This window comes from Dermacentor silvarum, chromosome 1, assembly GCF_013339745.2.
Source record: "Dermacentor silvarum isolate Dsil-2018 chromosome 1, BIME_Dsil_1.4, whole genome shotgun sequence".
Taxonomy (NCBI): Eukaryota; Metazoa; Arthropoda; class Arachnida; order Ixodida; family Ixodidae; genus Dermacentor; species Dermacentor silvarum.
Window position 1 is genome coordinate 24,488,396 of NC_051154.1, and position 15,990 is coordinate 24,504,385.

At 43.1% G+C, this 15,990-nt stretch overlaps 1 protein-coding gene across 4 annotated transcripts in view; it reads left to right on the forward strand.

Moving 5' to 3' along the window:
• The window catches only part of LOC119458169 (DNA polymerase lambda-like), a 54,786-nt gene extending 41,839 nt beyond the window's left edge, over positions 1-12,947 (forward strand). For 2 of the 4 annotated variants that reach the window (XM_049665572.1, XM_049665580.1), the window contains exon 9: positions 11,111-12,944. In XM_049665572.1, coding sequence (XP_049521529.1) covers positions 11,111-11,218 — 108 coding nt within the window. In that variant the 3' untranslated portion in view covers positions 11,219-12,944. Of the gene's footprint in view, positions 1-11,110 lie in introns of all 4 variants that reach the window. The other 2 variants (XM_049665570.1, XM_037720001.2) reach the window with 2 other exon arrangements.
• The last annotated feature ends 3,043 nt before the right edge of the window (positions 12,948-15,990 follow it).

The window sequence follows — 15,990 nt, forward strand, 5'->3', positions numbered from 1 at the left end:
CGATGCCGACAGTGATGGCAATGACGACAGCGAAAATTTGCTTGGAGTGTCCGTATAATTGCTATCACAATAAATGCCCAGCATGGTTGTGTATAGCTCTCCTTGTATTGTGGACATTGCGTAGGACTGGGTAATCAGTAATTACTGTATCGACCTAAGGCATGACTGAGGTCACAGCAGGATGGCCAGAACAAGAAAGAACAATGGTTTATTGCGGGCACTACATTTATATACTCGATCATGGCGCACTGCGCATGTCCGATGCCTTGTCAGTTCTAGATGATGCCCAAGTGCCTGATACATCTTTCTGTGGGTAGAGAACAAATTATACAACAATTAAACCAAAAAACTTACGCTATTTGCTGAAAATTAGCATTACAGTATTTGCATAAATATAATGCTTTTTTTTCTTTTTTTTCTTTTTTCTTATATTTCCAGACTCAAGATGCGCCTTGCATTATATTCGGGTTCTTGACACGCACATAACCTTTTTTCTTTAGATGCGAAGCATCTTATGCTCAGGGCTATGTCCCTCCCTCCGCCGTGCAGCGTCCACACCCGCACTGCGCATGCGCATCCTCCTCCCCCTCCTCTCCTTGTCTGATCTCCTCTCCTCTCCGACGCTCCTCTCCTCTCCGGATTGCGCAACGAATGGCAACACCTGCGGCTCCGCGCGCGATAATGCGAAGCAGCTTAGGTTAGAGGCGCGACGGTAGGCGCCCCAGAGGCACCGACAACAGTCACCAGTGTCGCGCGCATTCGGTGCGAACGCGGTCAAAACGCCGACGGCGTCGACAACAGTTCTGCGCATTGCTGGTGCTGCTGCATGTCCAAGTTTATACAGCTGATAAAACTACCTTGAGTCGACCCCATGGCTGCTTCGCATACTACTCAGGGTTCCCCTACGGGAAGATGGTGTAATTTTTCTTTTTCCCTGCCACTTCAAACTTCAGTGAGCTAAATCACTACGCATTACCACGTACAGAGCCTTGTTCGAACATACAATCCAACACACCTTTGCTGGGTATGATTGTGCCATGGGCACTTCTGAAGTGCTGCCTGTAATGACCTTGGTGGCAGGAAAGACGGCGCCGTTCTCGCCGACAGTGACAAATACGTCAGCAGTGACAACGATTAAATTGTGCATGCACTTCTTCTTTCACCGTATTTTACTGCAGCAACTCACAGTAATGATGAATAAAGCGCCGTGCAAGCATCCACTTTTATATGTCGTTTCCTGTTTCTTTGCGACATCACTTCCCATTACAATCATAATATATATTTTTTTCTTTTTCTTAAAGACCGAAAGTCCCCCTCACGGTATATTCGTGGTCGCATTATTTAAGTGCAAATATGGTGTATGTTAAGCACTTAGCCTGACTGTGCACACCAATCTTCTGGAAGCTTGGCTTGACACACTAGCTTGTGGTTATTAGGCAAGTACATTTGATGCTTCAGCTTCAAGGACTTTGGACTGCTCTTGACATTGTTGTACAGAGGTCCTCTGTGTTGAATCAGCACGGTCATTACATGCAGTAGCATTAGGACTTTGGGTGTAGCAGGCATGCTGTACTCACCGTACAGGCAAATATATCCTGTTCATGCAAAATAGCCGACGTTAGTGGCATCCGAAGACACGATGGTGCCCGTAGTGTGCGACTTAGGACCTTCTGTGTTGATGACCAGCCATGCCGTGGCTTTAACTGTACTCTTACTATGGCACCCTGCGTCAAAGGTGGTAATGTTTGTACTTTTCTTTGCTGTCAATGCTTTTTTGCTTCTGGTTTTGAAACATCATTGAAGTCTAGAATGTTGCTTCTAAGATGCCTGCCTTGCAGAAGCTCTCCTGGTGACTCTCCGTCTTCCAATGGTGTTGAGTGGTAGGTGGATCTAGCTAAATGTCCTCTCCTCAGTCCACATATTTTTTTTTTCATTCTGCATTTCACTATTTGTGCACCTTTCTCCGTCAGCACGTTGGATGGCAAGTAGGCAGGACTTGATGTGACGTGCATGAAGTCATAGTACTTCCTTGCAAAGGCTGAAAACTCGTTATAGGAGAATTGCGGCCCATTGTCCATGCAAACTTGCACTAGAATGCCATGGCAGGAGAATATATTGTGTTGAGAGCTTCAATTTTGGTCCTCCCTGTCGTGTCACACAGTTGCTCTACTTCTGGAAAATTTGAAAGGGCATCAAATGGGGGCAACGATATACAATTCTCCACCAAAATGAAAAATATCTACATCAACCCGATACCATGCACATGCTGGAGCAGTATGCATAAGAAACGACTCTTGCAGTTGCTTTAGGTATACTGTTTGAATGTGGGGCAGCTCTGAATAAGCGTGGTGATATATCCATTAAGCCCTGGCCACAAAACAAGACTTCTGGCTCTTTCATTGCATTTCCGCTAGCCAAAATGGCTGGCATGAGTTCTTGCAAGAATTTCTCACCGCATGCTCCTTGGCATGACGACTTTGGTATCCTTAAGCAAGATTCCATTCACCACTGTAAGTTCCAAGGCAAAATGTTTCAGTTTACCTTGAAATGTTTTGCCTGTAATGTCGACATTAATGTTCACATTAATTCTGTTAGCATTGAAGCATTGTAGCAACACACCGTATTGCCACCACCGAAATACATCATGTATGAGGTGTGTATGTTGCCGGGCTCCTCTTTCGCGCTTCCCTCTGGACATGCTGCACTATCTAGTGGTGGGGCTGCAGTCATATTTAGACAAGATTGAGTATATGTGACAGTAGTTCAATTCCACCCAGCACCGGAGTAATGTTAAAGGATTCTTTTTCTGTCATTGAAAAGCGGCACACACCCAGTGACCCAAGTTGGTCCCGTTCCCTCAGGGCAGCACACCATTAGACCATGGACCACTCAGTGACTCAAGTTGGCAGGAAAACAGAAACGTAGAGCTGCAATGCTGGTGATAACTGCTTTCAAATAGTCATCACAAACTAATTTCTCGGCTAATTTGTGGTGCGTTGCTTCAGTGACCATGCAGCCCATTAGCCGAAAAATGCAAACATCGATATCTTCCACATTCCCAGCGTTCTTGGCTTCAGTTGTAGGAGACGACCATGACAGCATATCTGCTTGGACAAGATCCTTTCTGGGAATGAACTTCTAGGAATATTTGTATGTCGTGAGCCTTAGGAAAAATCTTTGTGAGTGAGATCGCATGTCACAAATCCCTTTTGATGCTATCAAAAGAAGTGGCTTGCGATCAGTTTCTGTGACAAACTTTTACCCATACACAAACTGATGGAACTTCTCACATCCAAAAGTGTGGTCCTTTCAGACAGGCGTGGCATGTATCTTCTGAAGTAGTTGAGCACTGAACACCAGGTTTTGGTTTCAGTGGGGACATATTTATCAAGCCTTGGACAAGCTTCAGGTTAGGCAATAGGTTTTTGCAACTGGTGATGTCAGCCAAAAACAGTATTTCTGTTAACCCAAACTGGCACTTTTGTGCATTGAAGATTGGGCCAATTTTTTTGGCCACCTTAAGGACTGCTTTCAGCCTCTCATCGTGCTCTTGCTTAGTTGTGCCTCACACCAGGATGTCGTCAATATGAACACCTGGAAAACTGTCAAAAACCTGACGCAGAATTGCAAAAGTGCATAGATTTGATGAGCCTGGATCTTGCATCTAACTTGCTGAAGTCTAACTTGCTTAAGGACATCTGGGGCCCAGATGTCCTCAAACTACTTTTTTATAGCTTTCTTGTCTGGAGCCCTTTCCATAATTGACTAGGACGAATAAAGCACTCATAATGGGCTTGTTAATGCACTTCAGATTGATTGATACATACTCTAAGACTGCAATCTTTCTTCTGGACCAAAGCCAGAGAACTCACCCAGTCTGTTGGGACGTTTTTCTTCATGATGATTCTGGTGCGCTTTGTTCTTTCAAGCTCATCACGAAGGGGCGGGAGTGGAGCAAGGGGAATCCTACGCACTGATTGAATTAAAGGAACTGTACATAATTACAATACCATGTTGTAAGGCTGATTCAAACAGCCCAAATTTTCAAAGATGTGCAACAAAGAAGACCTCAAGCTTCGCTGACATCCAGCCCTAGTAAAGCCTGACCATGCTTGACAACAAAAAATTTTACATATTACATTGTGTTCGAAATCGTAATGTTTTGGGAAGTCATGCTGAAGTTATTTATGATGCCTCCATTATATCTTTGAAGAACTGAATTAGTAGGCTTCAATTCATCATGCATTCCTATATTCCGATAAACAGCAAAAGTTAGGAGCTTAGCTTGCAAGCTAGCATCTACCTTGAACAGCACTTTGGACTTGCAACTTGAGCTGCAACTTTATATTCCTTGAAGCTTCTTCCACCTTCTTTGCTGATGTCAACAATTTTAAAGGTGGCATCAACATTGTGTTTGCTCACTTCACCGGCTTCGGCCCTTCTAATGTGTGCAAGAGAGCATACTGTGAATTGATGAAGCTTATGGCAACTATTGCATTTTTTAAAATAGGCATGGCTTCAAACCTTACTCCTGACACCATGTATCAAACCTAAGGTATGACTGAGGTGACAGCAGGATTACAGAAGCAAGAAAGAATGACAGTTTTCTTTCTTTCTTTCTTTCTTTCTTTCTTTCTTTCTTTATTACACATATACTTTTCATTTTACAAGATACGCACAATCTGTATTGTCCCATAGCCAATGGCTAGTACGGGGCCCATTTAGAAATTACATATAAGTAGGGCTCCGTGTTTTCGGAGTTTATTTTTCTTGAAATTCGGGGGTTTTAGTTGGAGTTTGTTTTCTGGCGGAAATTCGGAGTTTAATTTTGCATTATTCTCAATACTCCAAAATCTTAGATGAAATGATATCTGAACACACGAAGCGTATTTTTGTTGTCTGGAAGGTTTGAACGCACAAACACATACACACAAACACAAATCCTTGAATACAAAACACATACGTTTGTGCGTATTAGAACCTTAAAGCTTGTTGTAATAGACACAATCATACTTTACGAGCTTGCTGTCACTGATGGAAGTACGCTCTTTTTGATTGAAGATTCTCAGCTTTGAAAATGTCCTTTCAACGTTTGCGCTAGAAGACAGCGCGCAGCGAGAAAGCACTGGCCACTGGAGAGTGTGAAGTCTTCAAAGCGACAGGGGTTCAACAATGTTACTGATTAATTAGCTCTGATAATTCGAAAAATCACTCATGAGTTGGCTCATGTCGTCAGTTTCAAGAAAGACTGACTTAAAAATCGGCGCATAGGTATTGAACGCACGGGGTAACTCATACTTCTTTCTTTCTGGGGTTTTACGTGCCAAAACCAGCTCTGATTATGAGGCACGTCGTAGTGGAGGGCTCCGGATTAATTTTGACCACCTGGGGTTCTTTAACGTGCACTACAACGCAAGCACACGGGCGTTTTTGCATTTCGCCTCCATCGAAATGCGGCCGCCACGGCCGGGATTCGATACCGCGATCTCGTACTCAGCAGCGGAGGTAACTCATGCTTCACATTTAGATTCTCAATTTGAACACTATACCAAAACGATTTACTGGTGTACTGGAGTGCATCGAAAAGGTTCCTCTCAACTGTCTGGCTCCAGCGTAGTATCCATGAAGGTCTGTGACAGTCGTTCAGCGGTCATACATACGTCTCTCACTCCGTGTGTGACAAGCCCTTTGTTAAATGTTGGATGGGTGTGGTCTACGAGATACTGTTGACTTGAGGTAAAGTTTATATCGGCCAAACCGGCCGATGTATCAATGACTGCTTAGAACATAAAATAGAATAGAACTTTGGATATAGAACGGAACAGGGTCATATTGGCCGTTAAAATCGGAGTTTATCGGATAAATCCGAATTGTCAAAAATTTTACTGGAAAGTGTTTATCGGATTTTTTCGGATTTATCCGAAAACATGGAGCCCTACATATAAGAAACTGTCATACAATTTGGTATAAGTGTAGTCAATTTGGTTAACAAAAAATACAAGAAAATACAACATTTCGCAAAATACACAAAAATAACTCAGTAATAGTAGTACTTAGATTTCCTAATAAGAACATGTTGTGTAGGTATTAGTATTAATCTATTCGACAGGTTAACAACGAGAACAGGAAAATTACGTCACTTCGTAATAAACACATGAAAACCTTGATAAATAATAGTTATACATGGTTTAACAAAAATAGAACATAAATATCGATCAGTTTAGGAAGCAGAGAGAATTACTTCAAAGTAGTAATTTTTCATTGCTCTCAGCAAGTTCTGCGGGTTCTTTATATAGTGCGGAATACCATTCCAGACTTTTGCACCAGCGTACTGTAGCAGTCGTTTTCCATAGGCGTTTTTTATTGGCGGAATATTTAGGTTACCAAAAGTTTGGTTCCTGGTGCGGCGTAGTGGGGTGCAGAGTAACGAAATGGGGAATGGCTCGTTGTGTCTTATAACATTGTTAATACATGTGGCTAATCTTAATTCCCGTACAAAATCAAAAGGCAAGATTTTTAGCATAGAGAACAGGGGAGGGGTTTGCTTGGTTCATAGTATCGCGAGAAAGTTATCGTACGTATAGCTCGTTTTTGCAAATGTCTTACTTGTTCAAGGAAGGAATTATATGTCCAAGCCCCAAGATTCTACACAGTACAAAAGGTGGCAGTTCACTAGAGTAAAGTACAAAATGCGAAGTACTGAAGCGTCAAAATATTCAAGGGCTTGCACGAGGGCATAACAACTTGAAGCTAATTTATAACAGACAGCATCTATCTGAAGCTGCCAATTTAAGCAGCTATCTAGAAGGACACCAAGGTAAGAGAAAGAGTCAGTACGTTCGATAGGGCAATTATTAATACGTAATAGCATATCATTATGTGGAGTAGTTTTAGTTCGGGAGTGGAATACCATATATTTTGTTTTATTGGGATTTATGGTAAGCTTGTTAGCAGCAAACCAATCAGCAAGTTTGACCAGTTCTGTATTCATTTTTTCTTCTATGCAGAAATATCACCGGTAATAATTAGGGTGGTGTCGTCAGCATACATGAGCATTTCGGCGGTGGTTAGTACTTGTGGTAATTCGTTTATGTATAGTAGGTGCAGCAACGGACCTAATACAGAACCTTGTGGCACACCTGTTTGTATGGATTGAAGGGAAGAAGTAATGTTATTAATAGTTACCGTTTGTTGACGACCTTTAAGGTAACTCTGAAAGAAATCCTATATAGTGTCGCGGAAGCCATATTTACGTAATTTGTAAAGTAGGATTTCGTGGTCGACGGTATCAAATGCTTTTTTGAGGTCAAGAAAAACCACCACGGCGAATTGGTTTATTTTGAAGGGCAGTATTTAATGTCTGACTTAGTGTAAGTACTGCTGTGTTTGTAGAACGCATAGGTCAGAGCCCATGTTGATGTGGACATAACACATGGTCTTTGTCCAAAAATGAGTGCATGTGTGTTGCTATTATTTTTTCAAAAATATTGTTAAGAGCACTTAGTACAGATATCGGGCGGTAGCAAGAAGGGTCAGACCTGTCCCCCTCTTTATAGACAGGGGTAACCTTGGCTATTTTGAATGTCGATGGATATATTCCAGTACTTAATGAGTGATTAAATAGATCGCATAAAATGTCTCCTATTATATCAATGTTCTGTTCTATAACGCGCGCTGGAATCTCGTCCAGACCTGGTGCTTCAGTAACTACAAGCTTACTTACAATATACATAATTTCACACAGCTCTATATTATTTATAACAAAACTATTTGTCGTGGAAAGTTGATTGTGTGCACTACATTTGTATACTTGATCGTAGTGCACTACGCCTGTTCAATGCCTTGTCATTTATAGGCGATGAAGTTGTGCCCAGTACAATTACAAAAAGCAGCTTAAGGTTACGAGGCTTCAGTATATCTTAGCCCAGGCTTACATGCTTTCAGGTCTCTGCACCTCACTTTACTTTGATCCAAAAGTCATTTTAGTTCTCTCTTGCATTTTATGCCTCACCGTCGACAAAATATTGCATTACTTTTCACAAGGCTGGAGCTTCAGTTCATAGGCATGGCAGCTGCATTCTATTGGGGGCTACGCTCAAAAACTCCTCTGCATGCAAATGAAGTACATCAGAAACCACCAGTGCTACTGATTAAAGTATAAACCACATGCAAGCGATCTTGTGCATGACTGCGACAAGCAATGCGATGGAGATGGCTGTCGCCTCCACTTGTCGCCTACAAATCGAATCCCCTGCGAGCGACGACTTTGAGCAATGTCTCCCCGGTGTTGCCGGTGATGGCAGCAAATACGTGCTGAAACTGGCATGACGCATGCTCTAATAATTTAAGTTGATTTGTTTTGCTGTACAGAGCAGCATAAAGTATTTCTGGAGGTCTTGCAGTAGGTTTTTCTTATCCTCAGTTTGCTCGTTTCGTGCAACAGCCGGTAGTATCACTGTTGTACATCCTGTTACGGCTTCGCGCTATTGACTACTATGGCTAGTCGCTCATAGCTTTTCCAGGCGATGAGCGATGAATTCTATATTTCTAACACTGAGCAATCGAGCAATGAGAACAAGCGATCTGTTCGTGCAACGGCCCATTTCGCCGCTCAAAGCCGTCGCTCGTCGCACATGAACTCACTCTCATGGGGTTTGGGCTTAATCATGGGCTGTAAACTGTGACACATGTCCAGTAAACTGCACATATCATTGAACAACCAATATCGTAGGACAGAGGAAGGGGAATACTCTGTCTGGTGCCAATATTTTAACAAGAGATCTTGTGTTTGTCAAAAGCTATATGTACCTTGTGGGAACTGCTGCCATTATTCATGCTAAGGACAGACACAGCGACATTGTGGCTAGTGGGAGTAGCAGAGGAAGACAAGGCATGCTCCAGCTATGGCTGGGCACCTGCTGGTCAGGACTTCAGGGCCGAACCTTCTCCACATTGGTGCCCGATGTAGGGCATCATGTGGTTGGGCCATGGACATTGGGGAGGCCATGGCATCTATTCCACAGCAGGTAGCGTCAGTGAGCAGTGTTCTTGCTAGACATGGGACATCAAAATCCAGACTAGACAGACGGTAGCATTAGTTGTGTCCATATGTGTGTCTTTGCTCTCTCTCTCTCTCTCTCTCTTTCTTTTTTTTTTGTGCTCTTTTTTATTGCTCCATGATAAAGAACCAACTCACCCAACAAACATGTCTTGTCAGGCTTGTGTACACTTTTGGAGCAGTAAAACATCAATTTAAGTCTGGCTTTGTCTTTTGTGTTTGAAAATTCATTGACTAATTCAGCCTTTCTCATTAGCTTCTTTCTTCCACATAATTATGTGATGGCCAAAAATATGTTGTGTCACTTTGCTTTGAATGGATGGGATGAAAAGTGGTAACATTTTGTGTTCAGTTTACTTGTTTAAGAGCACTTTACAGGACACAAGTTGGGTGTTAATTCAAAGGGGCATCATACAGAAAAATATAAATTTTGTAATTGTATAAGTATTTACATGGTGTTTGTGAGAACTAATGTGACCCCTATCTCTTTACATTAATTGTGTTGCTTTACTTACACAGTGTTGTAAGTAGTACAGTTACCTCCACAGCGTTTGCTACCTCCAGCTGGCAGCAAAAAAAAAAAAAAAGGGCTTGTTCTCTGGTGATCTAAATTTAACTGATCATGTCCTTTTGAGCAAGACTGCAGTAAGGTGGTATATTCTGGCTGCATATTCTACTTTCAACGATTAGCACAGGTCACAATCAGCTGTAAAGGTAACTAGATGCATGCTCACTGAAATTTCAACTTTCTCGTGTGTGTGCTATTATGTGGTTTGCAGTACTGTCTGAAGAATGGCACAGTTATTTTTATCTGTTTTACTACTTGTTGTGTTCATTAAACACATATTACAGTGTGGACTGCTTATAACGTAACTTGCCAGAGTCGCGAATATCCGCACTATAAGCGGTACCACACTATAACCAAAACAACTATTTTATTGCTATACTGGACACTCCAGGCGCATTTCTGCCGTCACTGTCACCGTGCTCCAGGTTCCGTATTGGCTTACTAAATAAATTAACAAGCACGATGTCACGCACGCACAAGCAAACATGAACACATCTCGCTCGTTGACCGCGGAAACGACTGTCAAAACGCTCGAGTGACGAAGCGCGGCGAGCGAATTGACCTTCGTGCTATCATGCCTCTCGCTTCAACGTGACCTATAAGCGGCAAAAACAGGGCGCGCGGCCGACTTACCCCGTCGCAGATTGCTTTCAAGATAGGCCCGGGCCAAGGCGATCGTATCGCCGAAGTGGATCGTCGCAGATTACGTCCTGCTTCGGTCCACTGAAACCGTTCCGCATTGCTTTGCTGGCGAAAATCCTCTCCTTCTGTTTGCACCAGTCCCGAACGCAAGTTTCGGATTCTCTGAATGCCCGTGATGCAGCCCGATTTCCACCCGTCTCCGCACACATGATCACTTTCCTTTTAAATGTGGCATCATGATGAACTCGGTACTTCATGCTGATAGAGCAGACGCAGAGAACGTGAAGACAGACGCTAGACTATTGCCTAAGCACGTGTACTGCAGCACATGGAGGAAGCTACGGTAGCTAGGCTCGAGAGTAGCTAGAGTAGAGACAAGAGTAGAGACAAGCATGCGAGGCGGCCATTTTGAAATGCCGACGGCTATATGGTAACGCAGATTTAGGGTCGTACTTGATTCTAACGCGCAAGCAATTTTTGGACCTGTTTTATTGGAAAAAAAAGTGCGCGTTAGATTCGAGTAAATACGGTATTTGTGGCTTGAGGGGAGTGTTTGCCGTCTAGGTTGACTGCCGAACATCCAGGCAGCCGCACTGTAACCAGTATTTCATGTCCCACAACTGCACTATAAGCGATACGCGTATACATAGAGTGCTATGGGAAAATTAACAGGAGTCTGAAAAGACCGTATTATATCTGGTCCGGCACTATAAGCGGTTACGTTATAAGTGGTCTATACTGTACTTGCATATACTTCTATATAGACAGGGAACTAGATAAACTAGAAGATGCATGCAGAATGATTTGAGAGAATTTCATTTATTACAAATGTCTTCTTTCAGGGGGAAGAGAAGATAGGCCACGGAAAACGACTTCCCACGCCAACAGAGGAATCTATTTTCGAACACCTTGGGCTTGAATACCGACCTCCTGAAGAGCGAGACCACTAGCTATGTAGTTTTATAGAGTTTATGTCTTTAAAATTTATAATGTATTCACTTTTAGATGTATATTCTTGGAAGTGAATTTCTGAAAGAATGTGTGATTTGTTTATCAATGAGCCTCTATAAAATACAAGATTTTATATATCATGTATTGGGAGAGCATGCCAATATATGCATCTGTCAGTAGATGGTGAAGTTCAGTCGGACAGGTATTGTTTAGAAGACAACACTTGAATGAACACGTTTGTGCTATTGCATTACACTTAATGCAATGATAGCATGTAAAATGCCAAATGAATGTGAAGATGCATGATCCCAGCATGGTGAGAAAAGATTTACTGGGTGTTGCAGTAATTTCTATTCACTTGTATTGAGTCTTTCTTGCGCATGTGTATGTGTGCATGTGAGTGAGTGACCAAATGAGCGTGTGCCTGCTTGAATGCATGGCAGCATGGTACACGTCTATGTGTATCAGACTGCACCACAGGGGTAGGTATTCTGTAATTGTCCACCTAGTGGACATCACCATTTCCTCTGCAGCTGAAATTCTGTTTAGCTGGGCTGATTGGCTGGGCATGAGAAAGAGACAGGTGCCCCCAGCCAATCAGCACTTCAGAATCTGACGAAATGGATATCTCCACTTGGTGAACATTTAGAGAGAGCACCCATCTGGAAACAGCCATCTGGCACATCTCCTGATGCATGCTCACAGAAAATATTGCACTTGCTAATTTCACATCCCAATCACATCCGTGATGGGGCATTTTTCGGACCTTGCCAATAAGGGGGTCGCTTGGAAGTCCACTGACGTCTCCATTGGGATGTGTGGATCTTTTTGGAACGTCCATAGGACTTTTTATGATCCTATTGCGCCCTGCAGGCAGTGCCGTATGCTGTAGGTGAGGGGGTGAACGGGAGGCAGGCTATAGTGCGTATCTCGAATTCTAGCCCGACCGTTGCAGCACATGGCATGCTTGAGCGGGCCCCCCGAGGAATAATTCTAATAGAAATATTTTATTGGTTTCATCTAATTGGATTATAAAACAATAGACCTGATACACTAATAAAACTTATAGCCTGTATTGGTCTATTCAACTATAAAATAGTATGCCTGATACACTGGTAAAACTGATAAGCCTGTATTTGGTCTATTAGCTTACAGGTGTATTGGTGTAGATAGTAGCACTGTGTACCAAAGTGGTTTGATCTACAAAGGTACATTAATTGCATGTTCATTCTGAGGCGAATCTTTCTAGGTGAACCCGCCCAGACTTTGCTGATTGTGGTTGCTGCTGCTGCCTTGCCAAAAATCTCACACACAGGACAGCACTTACACAATGAATCGTGGTCTATATATATAGCCCCATCTGTGCTACCCCTACAGATGTGCTGGCAGCCAGCTCTGATCTCTACGAAATTACGCAGTGAAACAACAAATTGTACCTAAATATTCCGAGTGCAACAAATAAACAACTTGGAACGCATAAACCCTTTATTAAAACGACGCCTTTTCTGCCGTCATTCTCGATGTTTGGCGTGTCTGCTTTGTCAACTTCTTGCCAAGCTTACAAGTTATATCATGACCACTACGAATTCTATTGAATCTATTGGGATCTATAAATCATTTTATTTGTCCAATACAGTTAAGTTTATATCACTACTGCTATTGCTTTAATTGGGACCCATAAAGCATTTTATTTGTCTTATAGAACACTATTGCCCTGATACAGGACTGACAAAAATCTTATAGGTACACTTTTCTATGGGACCTGTACATTTTAGCTGCTATGGGACCTAATAGTAATATACCTATTGGACCCTATATATTTTGTATAAGATCAACAGAGATTTCTTATCGGAATTTTCCCTAGGGGGGCCGCGCGCGTCTTATTATCGTAGCCTATCTTGGAGGTAACCTGCAGTGGGTACAAAGCTTAAGCGAGCCGAGATGACTGGTGGCTTCGTGTGCGCTGTGTTCTCGGCGCGTTTAGTGTTGGAGGTCACGTAATCTCAAGTTTAAGAGGCGCATTGAAGCTAGAGGCAGCACGAAGCAGTTCGCTCGCCGCTGCTGCCGCTCTTCTTCACGCCATCATTGTGACGGCGAGTGTGCGGTCATCGACTGAGGTTTGTTCATGTTTGCTTGTGCACGCTTGACACTTGAATGTTTACTGCAATTTATGCGGCCGACAAATTGCAGCTACTGCTCTTACTTGGCGTAGTTGTTTAATTTGCTATCGCATTTAATGCTTCACTTGCGGGCGAAACTGCGACTTTTTTCTGCTTTATTCTGTCTTTTAATTTCTTCACGTGCATTCGCGTCGAAATCGAAACCATTTGCTATGAACAGGAGAGGCATAGAGTTAATATGACCGAGTCACTATACTAACTCTATGAGGAGAGGTGGCCAAACGCATGGAGTTTTTCACTCTCTATGGCCAAACGGCGCCGCTTCGCCCATGCGCCACGCATTAGCGACGGCTCTCAAGTTGCCGCAGCTTTGCGTAAGGTGGCAGCAGGTGTAGTCTGGGCTCAATTCTCCGCTCCGTCATCCTTGAAAGTACAGTTCACTATAGTAATAGTGAACTACTATCTAGTTCACTGTAAAAGTACGTAGCCGGCGGGCGTCGCGAACATTCAAACTGTATTTTTGCGTCTCTGACTTTTGAGAAAGAGTTTCCGTCATAGTGCCGTACACCAGAGAGGTCCTCAATAAACACTGAATAGTTACCGTCGCTTAAAACAGACTTTAACGCGGATTTACGCTTGCAGCCTGACTTAATTCAGACGCATCGTTTATCCCATGTTATATATATATATATATATATATATATATATATATATATATATAATTGTTATATATATAATAATAATGTATGTAATGTATAAATTATAATGTATAATTGTTGTATTTATAATTGTTACAATATATATATATATGATTGTTACTATTATTACTAATGAAAAATGTTGGGTTGAGAAGTCGTCAATTTCCAAGCACACAACTGAACGATTAAATCACTGGGAGATTTAAAAAGCAGTTCATCGACGCTTTCTGCAACGCCTTGTTAGAGTGGCCTAGAATACTGGGGAGTGCATAGGCGGAAAGTTATAATTTTTTCGGGGGGGCTGGTGCCCGACCAGCTTTCCGAAACCTAGCCATGTATATGTATATATTTATGCTCAGTACCCAAATAGAAAATTGTTAGCAAAGGGTATATATATACACCCTTTGCCAACAATTTTCTATTTCTCACTTTCTGCGACGGGTGCGATCTATACACAGGTACGATCCCTACACGGATTTACACGGTACGAATCTTGATTCGTGTAATTGTCTTCTACTTCGCTATCACTAATGCTGCTTCGCCTTCGCGGCCAAACTGCATTTTTTTAGTACTTTGAGTCCGAGTATAAGCGCTGCTGCGCATGACTTCTAGACTTCTATTTATTCTGATTTCAAATGAATCCGGCTTGGCATCGTTTCGGCTACTGAGTGAATGACCCTTTTCGCGGAGCAGTTTGCTTTAGAGAAACGAGATGGCGCTCACCGCGGCGCGACAATTTACGCGCCATGCGTCTCCTCAGCGACCACGCACGAATACGAAACCATTACCGCTTCTACCTTGCTTCTGCGCGATCAGCTGTCGGAAATCCAACTGAGTTTTTGCTAACACACTGTGCTCCAATCATGCTAGATTGAATAATGTGGATTGAAGACGTGTGCAGTGGTTGGCTGCAAAAATAGTGACTGGCATGTTCAGGAATGAAATGAATCTGTGTGGCCAATTTCGCGAACCGCTGCTGCAACTGTCCGAACGTGTTACCGGCACTTCCGAGATGTACGGCTTTCCTCGAGGATACAGAAATTTGCTCATCCGCCAGCCTTGTATCGCTAACCTTCAAAGAAAGGGCTTCATCTTCAGAACGTCGGCAAAAGTGAGTACCACTCGTAATGACTAAGGGAGTAGCGCCTCTTCCTGTCACAGTAAGTTTCGCGCACGTTTGTCCCAAATAGCAGGAAAACTTACGCCCACTCTATCGCCGACGTATCGAGAATAAGTGAATGGGCGCACACTTGAATATATGCGCACTATATACGCACAATAAATGACGGACTACACCGATGGCGCACGAATTAACGGTCCTGAATTCATGAGCGGAATGTATGGATAGCTTGGAATACATATTTAACCCCGCTTTTAGAACAAGTTTGGACATAGCTTAATCAGCTCCGAAAGCGCTTTTGCATATTCTCTGAAGCTGTTATCAAAGCTTCATGTCGTCCACCTAGTCACCGTCTACGATATCTCCGAAAACAGAGGTTTTCGAAGTCGCGCCGGCGTCAGTACACTTTCATTGTAAACAAGGAGGCAACGGAGTTGAGGCAAGCAATGGACGCGTCACCACGTGATCAAACATGGCAGCGCCCACGGGATCGCCGCGAAAAGGGTCAATATCATGGAGGAAGGGAAAAAACTAGGAGGGAGCGTCACGTGACAATCTTGAAGCCTAGTCATTAGGACATTAGACAAAATAATAAGAGCTTGGTGGCGCAACCCACCACCCCGTTTCAAATGGGACGCTCATAGCATCCATCCATCCGTGGGCTTTCTCCGCTGCGGAAGCCCGCGCAAGGCGGCGGGCGTCTGCTACGAACCTGATATTTTTGTTGCTATTAGCCAACATCGCGATAATTTGGGATATATTAAACACCACGTCACCGCAAGGTAATACCGCAGCGACTCACCGCACAAAGAACGCGTTTGCCAGCTGTGAAT